The 11,117-nt window shown below is 34.8% G+C and overlaps 1 protein-coding gene across 1 annotated transcript in view; it reads right to left on the reverse strand.

The window, feature by feature from the left end:
- The window catches only part of LOC121317897 (parathyroid hormone-related protein-like), a 52,022-nt gene extending 41,195 nt beyond the window's left edge, over positions 1-10,827 (reverse strand). Inside the window, exons 1-3 of the mRNA XM_041253990.1 lie at positions 10,533-10,827; positions 2,088-2,163; positions 1,448-1,569 (exon numbers count right to left, since the gene is read on the reverse strand). Coding sequence (XP_041109924.1) covers positions 1,448-1,569; positions 2,088-2,114 — 149 coding nt within the window. The 5' untranslated portion in view covers positions 2,115-2,163; positions 10,533-10,827. The remainder of the gene's footprint in view (positions 1-1,447; positions 1,570-2,087; positions 2,164-10,532) is intronic.
- Between the last annotated feature and the right edge of the window lie 290 nt (positions 10,828-11,117).

Consider the following 11,117-nt stretch of genomic DNA (forward strand, 5'->3'; position numbering starts at 1 on the left):
AATACCATGTAATGCAACTTCTAAATGACTTGGCAAAGTAGGTATAATATTCAAATGAATACAGGGTGTCAATATTTACTACTGCATTGACTTAATTTAAGTAAAAAAAAAAACTTTGAAATTCAAAAAATGTTCTGGTTACTTTTACTATTCGATAACAACACTCTAGATTAATTTATACAAAAGAGTTTTTAATTTATCACAACAGTAGATAAATTTATCAAAACATTGTTAAACTTTGTAAATATACACCTTGTTCACAATATTTCAAGGAATGTTTTTTAAGAAGGACTGTTTTTTTAAGAGTGATTATAAACATTATCTAGGGTTAAACTAACTCCTTGAAACAGCTGAAACAAAGTTTAATAAACTGAAAAAAGAGCCCAAAATCAAAGAAAATCTACCAATTACAGGGAAAGAATTACAGGACCCAGAAGCTGTAGTTTCATTGTTTGGCTTTGCTCTCTGAACAATTTTTTATGCTTTTCAGGTGCACATTTTATAGAATTGATACAGTTATAACATAGTCTCTAACTCTCCCCATTTAAACTGTGACATAGACAAAAAAACTCCCAGAAGTTTCCAATACTGAACATTAACTTCACCTTCCTTTCTAATTAAAGAGCATGCCAAATCCTACAGATTGCTTCTTGGATACCTAAACACTGAATAGCTTTGTAAAATGATATATGGTAGCCTAACCAGGTTTTATTAGTACACAACTGTTTTTTCTACAAGCAGCAATTAAACCAGTACAACAGTTATTTAAAGTACACCTTTATTGGTCCAGTTTTAGCACCCCTTTTATTTTCATCACATTTGAGACTATAAAGAAATAGAAAATCTAGCTAGGTTAGCACACATCTCACTTTTAAAATGACTGTTAGAAAGTATTTTAATTTATTGCAAATATTAAAACGTTTATTACATCTTTGCAAGCTGTTTTATTTATTTATTTATTTTAAATAAACCACAATAGGGTGCTTTAAAATCAATTTTCAACTTGCAAATAAACTGTCATCATAACTCTGCATAATACAAATGTGGAATCATGAACAGAAATTTATACCCTTACCAGTTCATTCTTATAAACAAAGGTTATAACCTTAAGCGTCATTTTTAAAATATATTTGAAAAAAATCTTTGCAAATTTAAAAGCAAAAATAAGAAGGATCCCCATGCCTAAATTCACCTGGATTGCTCTATTCTAGCATTATTGCAGACAAATGGATACACATCAAGCATATACAACGTCATGTAGTAGTTCAAAACCTGGAGAATCTCACATTGTTTTGCATTTGTTTGAAGTACAACAATATACAAAGTCTCATTAAATTATTATAAACAAACAGAGTAGAGAATGATAAAAGGCACCAGACAGTTAGTGTACTATTTTGATAAAAAAAATAGAAAAAAAAAGTTTTAAGCAATAATACTTAGAACTTACACTTTGTTGCTGACAGCATCAATAGGTCTTCCTTGACATGGCACAGAAGAACATAGAAGAAAAACTGCAAAAGTCCACTGTTGGAACAATCTTCGTGTACACAGCATTTTGTAATTTAAAATCTGAAAAATTAGAAAAAACAACTATTATACATATACTGTACATATTGTACTGTACAGCATGAATCCTCTGTCCTACAAAATCTAAATCTAAAATGCATTAAAATAAAGTTTTATATATATATATGAATGACAGTTATGCTGCTAAAAGCTACATTTACAGCACGAAATTTAAACATTTTAGACATGTATCTAATTTTTCCTTATGTGTGCTTAAAAAAAGCCCACACAACATGTGTTTTTTTTTCTTGCAATAACTATTTTCTCATAACATTCCTGAAGTATTAGCTACACACAATGATGTACTGACTTTTTCATGTTTGAATTGCTAAAACCATTCTTACATTGTAGTAGACATACATTGTGCAACATATGTCTGTCATTTCAAGGTTTCAGGATTTTTTTTGAGTACTGATGTTTATGTTATATTTTAGGCAAATTAATACAAAATAAATAAATTAGCAGTGATCAATCGAAAACTAAACGTCAAACATGAAACAGAAATAAAACAAGCCACTTACTTTTTTGCGGCAAAAGTTTTTGGCCATTTCTGTCTTCTCTCTCAAAAAAATGTAAAATCTCAGAAGAGTTTCCAGTCTGAAATAAAATAAAGCATGGTGAATGTGAGTCCCAGAAGTAACAACATTTCTGTGTAAATAAATCATGCCTATATTATGGAGGCTTAGGATTGGGGGCAACCAAACCATTTTGATTCCCTGAAAGTTCTTGACTCAAACTCCAAGTACTTACTTCTTAGTCAAACATAAGGAAAAAGAAAAAAAAAGCTTTCTTTTGAAGTATTATTAGTACTATTTGTTGTGGTGCCTTCCTAGCAGCTGGGTTGTGACTTGGAAAAGGCTCTTTCGAGCCCGAGCAGCAGCAGTGATTACAAGGCTTGAAAGCATGCTGGGTGTGCAGGTTTGAGTAGGGCTCTTATTGCAATGTATTAGCATGATCTGGCTCCATCTCTCATCTGGCTGGGAGCTCACTGGAAAACAGGCTGGTAAATCAGTGGCAAGAAGGTGGCGCCCTTGGTACACAGCATTTGAGTAGAGCTTCCTGCGCTGTACCATGGTTAGAGTATAGCCAATGGCACGAAAGCATGGGAAACTACAATCACTGTGCACGTTTACCAATCTGTATATGGCCCTTACAAAAAATGCTGCAGTGTTACAGCTTCTGTATAAAATGGAGTATTTTGGACCCTTTTAACTTAGCGCTACATTAAGTTTTATTTCATACCGCAAGCATTGTGTAATGTTCGAACTACTAAAGGCATGTATTTCTTTGTATATACAGCCCGTATCTATACTAAGCTATTGAAGAATGTAGTAATCAATCACCACATAATGATATTTTAGGATGCAATTATATTCTGATGACAGCATTAAACATGTATAGTTAAGGACTCAGTTTTCACAAAAATATGCTTTAAAGCGGCTGTTAAGACCTGTGCTAACCATAACACTCTACTAGCACAAATGAACTACAATTGCTTCAATTACATTGCACTTATAAAGTCTTGATTTTTCACTGCAATCTGATTAGGATGGAGGAAATGGTTATTTATGTTTTGGGAATTATTCTCCATTTTCAATTTCCAATTTTTTTTTTTTTTCCCCAATGTCTTTCATTCTGATTTCAGCCCTGAAATTTGTGCACAAACTCTGCAAGTTTTGTCTTAATATAAAACTGTTTTCCAATTCACACGCCACCTTGAAGTACTTATCACGATACTAAAGGCAAATGACTTTCACTGACCTAAAGGGTGAGAATTTTAAGGTCATTAAAACAGCATGATCTTATTAACTTTCATTTTTAATTAAATTAGGCATCAAAACAAATGAAATAAAATTAGAAAAGTTCTCTATCCATACTGCAGTACTTAAGTAATCATCTAGAAACTATTCACTACATAGCCTAACTTTACCAATGGAAAAAATACCAGCACTACTAAATAACTGATTTGTTACAACCTCAATCCCAATACCACTAAGAAGTACAGTCTATTCGTAGAAAATGTAATGAAAAGTATCCAATAGTATTAGTCAAATACTGTAAATAAATACTACTTAAGTATTACTTCAATACCTAATATTATTTAATGACCACAGGTGTACTATGTAGTAAATGCAGACAATTCAAACCAAAATGACAGAACCTGCAATAATTCCCTCTTGTATGGTGACATTTGATGGAACTTTCCAACAACATGATCCCTTTATTTGTCCTCCTTTGGTGGTGGTATAGCCCCTACCCCTTGCTTCCACAAGTCAATGAACGTGTCATTCTGGACACCATGTGTCTTGAATTCCACAGTGCTATTAACTGCAATGTGACATACATTCCACAAGGTCTTTCCCTCCCATGCCTGACACTGTGGATCTGAAGCCAGTCCAGATAAGCAAGGGTTAGTTTGGTTTGTCTATCAGCAAGATCATCAGTGTTTGCTTTGTAGAAGGACCCTGGCACAAGCCTGGTCTATCCTTCAGACTACCATAAGTAGGATTGTAAACAAACTTTTTCTCTTGTCACATATCGACAAGGAGCCCTGTTTGATTGATTGTCCATGATTTTTTTGGCAATATTTGAAGGAACTGATCAAAGCCATTATAAAGAGATATGTGATACCTTATGAATACTGAAAAGCAGAGAGCATGCAGGTTTAAAGTTTGGCGCCTTGCCACATCTTGTGTTTTGAATTAGAATTTCATTTGAAAACTATTTGGCGTTTTTTCTCATCAACTGTAAAGACATCTCCCATATATAACTGCTTGTTTTTTTCACATACAAATGTTTCAACAAATAACAAGTAGATACAACAATGTTTATAGCTGAATTGAGACAGATAGAGTATTTCAATGCAGTATAAAGCAAGATGGTAGCTAAATCAAGGATCAGCTATATACATTCAATCTTTCTAACAGAGCCAAACCAGTGACACACAGGCAAGCTAACCCTGGATTTCAGAACAAGCCTTGCTGAAATACAGTACAGTAAATAACCAGGAGCCCTCATACACTTGCACATATCAATCTTTAGCACAGATCAGAATTTTTTTTTTTGTGCCGTCTATCACACTTCATTTTTACAGAAACCAGTAGTACTGTAAAAACCTAAACAAGTACCTGGTGCGGGTCTAGTCGAGTTTCAAGCCTGTAGCCATACCATTAGGTAAAAGAATTGCCCACTGAGCGAGCAGTGACTAAGAGAGGCATTGTGTAGTTTGTGTGCACTCCATGTACACTAGGAATGTTTGGGCAGTCCAGACTTTTTAACTCACACCCAAATACATTCTGGTAAGTGTAGTCCTGCTGTAAAGGGTACCCGAAACAGATAAAACATACCAGAATGAATTACAATGCAAATTTTAAAGCCTGAATTGTAGTGGTGTACATGGAATCATATGGTAACCCTACTATTGAATCACAGGCAGGTATATACATCATTTCTATAGGCACACTGTTGTCACGAAGCAAAGAGAAACAGAGATGCCACCAAACTGGCAGGAATTCAGTTTTCAGTGGTCAGTATTTTACAGATAACACATGCCTATGAGGTCTAAAACTGTTTATTTATTTTAGTTACTAAGCTGGCATATATATGACTTTTTAGGCAGATTACAATGATTCAGTTACTACCCCCACTGCAATATCAAAATACCTTAGAAGAACCCTTAGTTGTTCACAGTTTTGCCAGCAATGGCAATGCTATTGGTGTTGAACAAGTACTGCTCAGAAGTCTGCACCTGATAACAAACTTGCACTGATATGGTACAATGGCACTCCAATCGATAACCAGTATGTATTGGTGTGACAGGATAACAGAGGGCTGAGGCTCAAAGACAATGTAAAGGCAAAAATAAAGTTCTTTATTTAAACAAAATAATCAAATAAACAGGCACAAGGGCCAACAGAAAGAGGTTCAAACACAAATAATCAAAATTAACTTACAAAATAAACTGTCAGTTTCTAAGTCTTTTAAAACAAGACACTCCTTTCTTCTAAAACACAAAACTCTCCAACACAAAGCAAACTCCTAGACAAAAGAACACCTCCAGCCAGGGCCTCTACCCTGGTTTCTGTCCCCTGTGGCTGGAGCCCAATTAATCAATAATCATTCAATTAGAGCTCCAGCCACATTCTCAAATGTTTTTCTGGCAGGGAGAAATTTAACCCCCTCCCTGCCAGTTCCAAACATATTCATATAGACGGGGCAGTTCCCCGTCACAATTGGTTATACGGTTTTGCTATGGCAAGTATATCAAAATGACAGCCCCACCATTGTAGCTGTCTTTGTGCTACCATTGCCCCTAGTCTCTGAATATATATTGTAATGCCATTACATTGCCCCCTAGTCTCTGAATAGACATTGTGCCATTACATTGCCCCCTAGTCTCTGAATAGACATTGTGCCATTACATTGCCCCCTAGTCTCTGAATAGACATTGTGCCATTACATTGCCCCTAGTCTCTGAATAGACATTTTACTGCCATTACATTACAAGTTTTGAGTAAACCTGAATTTTTTTTTCCCCCCTGCTACCTGTATTTATAATTGGACATCTAAAATGTATCTGTTACCAGTATCTGTTTAGTGTCTAATTATGCTTCCTTACCATAGCATTTCCCATGACAGAACTGAAGATCAGTGGACATCCTCCAATCCCACTGCCAAGCCAATCCCCTTTTTACACACAGGAGCTTGAGAGCAGATGCCAGTGAGCTACCTAGCTCTAGTGCCTCACAGGCCAGTAAGGCAGTGTCTTTACCAGGTGAGCCAATAAAGGACTGTGGTTGGGTGGTGGAAAGCCCTGCATGTGTATTTCTTTTAGAACAGGGCACCCCTCCGTCCCTGTGAGGTTTATTATTTTGTGTTTGTATTATGATTTATTTATTGCGTATTTGTATGTATGACGGCGAAGCGCAGTGTGTTTTGTTTTTGTTTGTTTTAAATGTGTTCTGGCAGAAGCGAAGTTGACAGTCCTCTGACAGTTACTAATTATTAAACTTGTGTAGATTGTGGCCATGGGGTAATGAGATAATTGATAGTTAACCCCTCAGTCATAGTGAATAAAAGCCTGCAGCTCGCTGCACTCGGGTGGGTGTTTGGTGGAGGAACGGGAGAGTGAGAGAGAGATTTAAAATAATATATAGGATCAGTGAAGGCGATTTCCTAGCCTGACCTGTATTATTTGTGTTCGTGACTTTGGTTTGTTTATTATTTTATTTTGCTCTGTTAGCAGTGTTTTTTGTTCAAATATTTTATTTATTTTTGTCTTTAATAAAAACATCATTATTTTGTGAGAAAGCTGTTCTGAAGCTCTGTAATATGCCTGAGCTGCTTTCCAGTCAAACATTTGTACATTTTAGAGCAAGCACTGTAAAATATGATAGCTCCAAGGTAAAGCCATCATGTTTTAGCACCAGGATTTCAATGATGTTCCAAGTTTTTAAAGCGATAATGGGATTTGGGAGCTGAAAGATATTGACGAGGGATTTAGAAAAGTTGAGCCACATAATACACAAAGAATTTTACTCAGTTGGTTGAAACATTGCTGGATATTAATGCTTCCATGGTTTAACCCATCAAAGCACTCCATGTGGTTTTACATTTTTACTTTTATGAGAGTTTTTTTTCAGAACCTTGGTACACAAAGCTCCCTGTTTCAATGATCCAAAATGTAATTTCTCCTCCCCTCCCCCCCATTAAGCTTAATAGAAAAGAGCCAGTAGACTACAATGTACACTTTTTAAATGTCCTATTGAACTTTAACACCATATTAAGACCATGCACTGGGATAAATCATTTGTGATAAACTAATGTTTTAACATTTATGGAAATGTGTTCTGGTGGATAGAATTACCGGTAGGTACTAGCTGATAAATATTAAAAAGGGAGCAAATAGTAATCAGTCATCTAATGTGTGTAATTTTCATGCCCAGAATTTAAATGGATTATTAATGAAATATGACAAAAACATACATCGCTGCTTATCAAAGCTTGGTCTCATCTTTATGTATAATTGTTCTTGAAAGCCCTGGCATGCTGTTTAATTAGCACAATGTTATTTCAATAATGTGACATGCACTTGCTCAACATTGACACCTGGGGAAGCTTTTGAAAAAATTGCAAACTGTATCAACCTCACTCTGGATGGAAAAAGACTTTATTAAGATCATTAATAGATGGTATTTCAAAGACGTGCTACCTATGTACCTGTCTAACTACTGTATCTATCTGTCTAAGTTTATACAGGGATGTAGTAATATTTATACATTGAGATATGTAGCATAGAATAACTGTTTCATAGATGGTGGTCCTGAAAGAATATTTTTCTTACCAGATCTCATTTTATAATGTATAATAATGCATTTTATAATTTTATAATGTATTTTATAATGTATCTTGTATTTATTCAGGTTTAAACTTACTTTTATATACGTATACTTTTACATACTTGTTACATAAACAGAATAGTGCATTTATTTCACAGATGAGTCTAGCTGGGTAAACAGCCCTTTCGACCCTTCAGAGGCTCATCTGGGTTATTTGGCTATCCTCATTGTGGAATAACTACAGCACTATAGTATTCTTTATTTATGCATCTTCATATGAGATTATATATTATATATAATTTTTTAAATCTCATTTTTTATTTTATTTTATTACCCTAATTGTGTGTATAATAAATAAGTTAAGTAGGTGACAAATTAGTTCCTGAAGTGGCTCTATTTTAAAAGTGTTTAGTGGTTGGAATAGAGTATTTAGGGGTGTAATGTAAAAGCAATCGTACACCTCTCCTCTCTCACCATCTTCCGTATTGTCTGCTTTTTGCAATTTTCAACTCCCATCGAAAATAATACTTTCACATTGAGCTGGAAAAAAATACCTCATATAATTCCATTCTGCAAAGTCTACTTTACCTGCATATAAACAGGTAAAAAAAAAACTACTTTCCTGGCAGGAACTCAACATGTAATATCTGCCAGGAAAGCTGGTTTTGATTTGTAGTAAATTACTGTGTTTGGCACGAAGCACAGCATGTACAAAACAGTCAGCTTTTTTTTCATCTCACTTATTTTGTCCAACCCCCCCGTAGCAGGTCCGATTGTGTTGTTACTTTTTCACACACTGGCGAACCCACACAGTTGCTGGCATTCAAACCTGCAGATATATAATAGTCCACAATGTTGTAGAGCAGTTGGAATGTATATTAAGAGCTGGACCTTAATTGGTTTAGACAATGTTCTTGGAAAATGAAGGATTCTAGTCTATGGTTAAATTGCCACCCAGACAAAAAATATCTGGGTTCAGTTGTAATGCTGGAGGGTTCAATTGTAATGCTGGAGGTTTTAGTTTTAATGCTGGAGGGTTCAGTTGTAATGCTGGAGGGTTTGATTCTAATGCTGAAGCTGCAATAATAAAGTACAGGTACTGCACTGTATTGGGTTATGTTGCTTTTCAGCGGTAGCCTTGTGGCTGACTGCACCCTCCACTACTGGCCACCATTCATCTTCTCCTTACTGCAAGCTCTTTGGCTATTGAACTGTTTTGGCAGCAAATTTTACTTGTATTCTAGAAGAATATAAACCTGTATGTTGCCATTTTGGCTTTCTGCTTCAGGTTTGTATTCAGTCAGGATGAGATTCTAGCTTTACTGGTCCTGTCATGGAAACAAGGCTAAGCTAAGGTAATGCAATGCTGTCAACTTACACAGTGCTATTATCTTTTAGCATCTGTGTGCTGGCCAGCCTGCCAGCCTGTCTGTCTGTATATTTGCCTCTACTAATATACAGGATTAAGATAGATTGTTGTGCTTCTATGATTTACAAGTGGTACCTATCTTCCTGACTGTCTATTTATCTCTTTATGTCTAAGTGGGGATACACTGATATTTATGTATCTTTATGTCCAAAATATCAATACTTTTTTAAACTAGAGATTAACATTAGTATTTAATTTAATTTAACTTAGTATTTTTTGTCAAAATTAATAAACCCATTCAAATCCTTTGGCATTTACTGCTAGTCGTTAATCTGTATGCCAGTTTTCACACTTAGAAACTGCAGAGTTTATTGAATTGGAGAACTTCCAATTTTAAAAAATAATTTTGTCATAAGTTTTTGCTTTCCCCTCTGGTGTTTCTGGGTTGCTTTGACATGCTGGTCAGCTTTTAGACATAAATGATGTTATTTGACATTTAAAACTCAATTCACATTTTAAAGACAGCTGGTATAACCTGCAATGTCCCTTTAAAGTAAAGTAGGAAGTATTTTTATTTATATTATAGAGTATTTGTATGGATCATTTTGAAGTATACCAAGGAAGAAAAGGAACCACAAATACACATTGAATTTATGTAAAATAATTTCCTCTGGACTTCAATATCATCTAATTAGCATTAAATTATGAGTTTGCTCTTTCTTTCTTTCTTTCTTTCTTTCTTTCTTTCTTTCTTTCTTTTTCTTTCTTTCTCTAAATGTTTATTTAAAAAGACTTCTATAACATTTCAGATCCATGTTTTAAAAATGTGATTTCACTCTATTAAAACAATTCCATTCAAACATATTATAACAAACTCTAGGAATACACATACACACACACACACACACACACACACACACACACACACACACACACACACACACACACACATATATATTTATACACAAAAGGTTTTTTCCAAATTTACGAATTTTTTTAAGGCGTAATAAAAGTCCTGTAAAAAGCTGTTTTCGAGAAGAAGTCGAGAATACTAGAAAGAAAAGTAAACACAGTGAAATAAATTTGTTATTCTGCTTACTTTTCTTAATACACAGCTGAAGAGGATCTATTGTCTGAAACGTCCTGAAATAAATAATTTTTTAATCATTTAAGCTTGTTTTGTAAATCCCCCAAAAATGTTTCCTTTTTTCATTTTCATTTTCAATATATATATAGTAACATGAAGAAAAAAAACTTACAGACACAGGATCTATACAATGTTCTGTAAACTGGAGTCTTCTCTTAGCTTATAGCTTCTTTCCTCCTCTTGATTTACTACAATCCAGGGATATCTTTCCAAGACTTGTACTGGCAGAAAAAAATGCTTGATCTTCTTTTCAATCTGTTCCAAATAATTTGAGAAAAAGAAAAAGAAAATCTTTTAATTAAGTCAAGCCCTGTGCAAAGAAGCAAGCCTCTCTATATGTTAAGCTTATCTCAAAGCTCTTTTGTCTGCTTTAATTCTAAAGAAAGTTAGATCTTCAAAATTTATACAAGGTTAAACCCTATTTCTGACATCATGAACTTGTCATCATGAGCTTGTCATCACAACTCACGAATGCAGACACTGAATATATGATCACACACACAGATTTAATCGGGCTATCGTTTATTGCCTAACAATAAGGAATTTTGCCAATGGGGCTGGATTTTTTTTCTGACATCAAAACATCCCACATTGTGCGAGTCTGGGTGTGGGAGAGCGTGTGTGTTTGTGTACACCTCTGTACAAATGAGGATGTCCTCACAGTGATAGGCCGATATGCAAATTGTGGGGCCTGACT

The sequence above is a fragment of the Polyodon spathula genome, chromosome 7 (assembly GCF_017654505.1).
Source record: "Polyodon spathula isolate WHYD16114869_AA chromosome 7, ASM1765450v1, whole genome shotgun sequence".
In the NCBI taxonomy this organism is placed as follows: Eukaryota; Metazoa; Chordata; class Actinopteri; order Acipenseriformes; family Polyodontidae; genus Polyodon; species Polyodon spathula.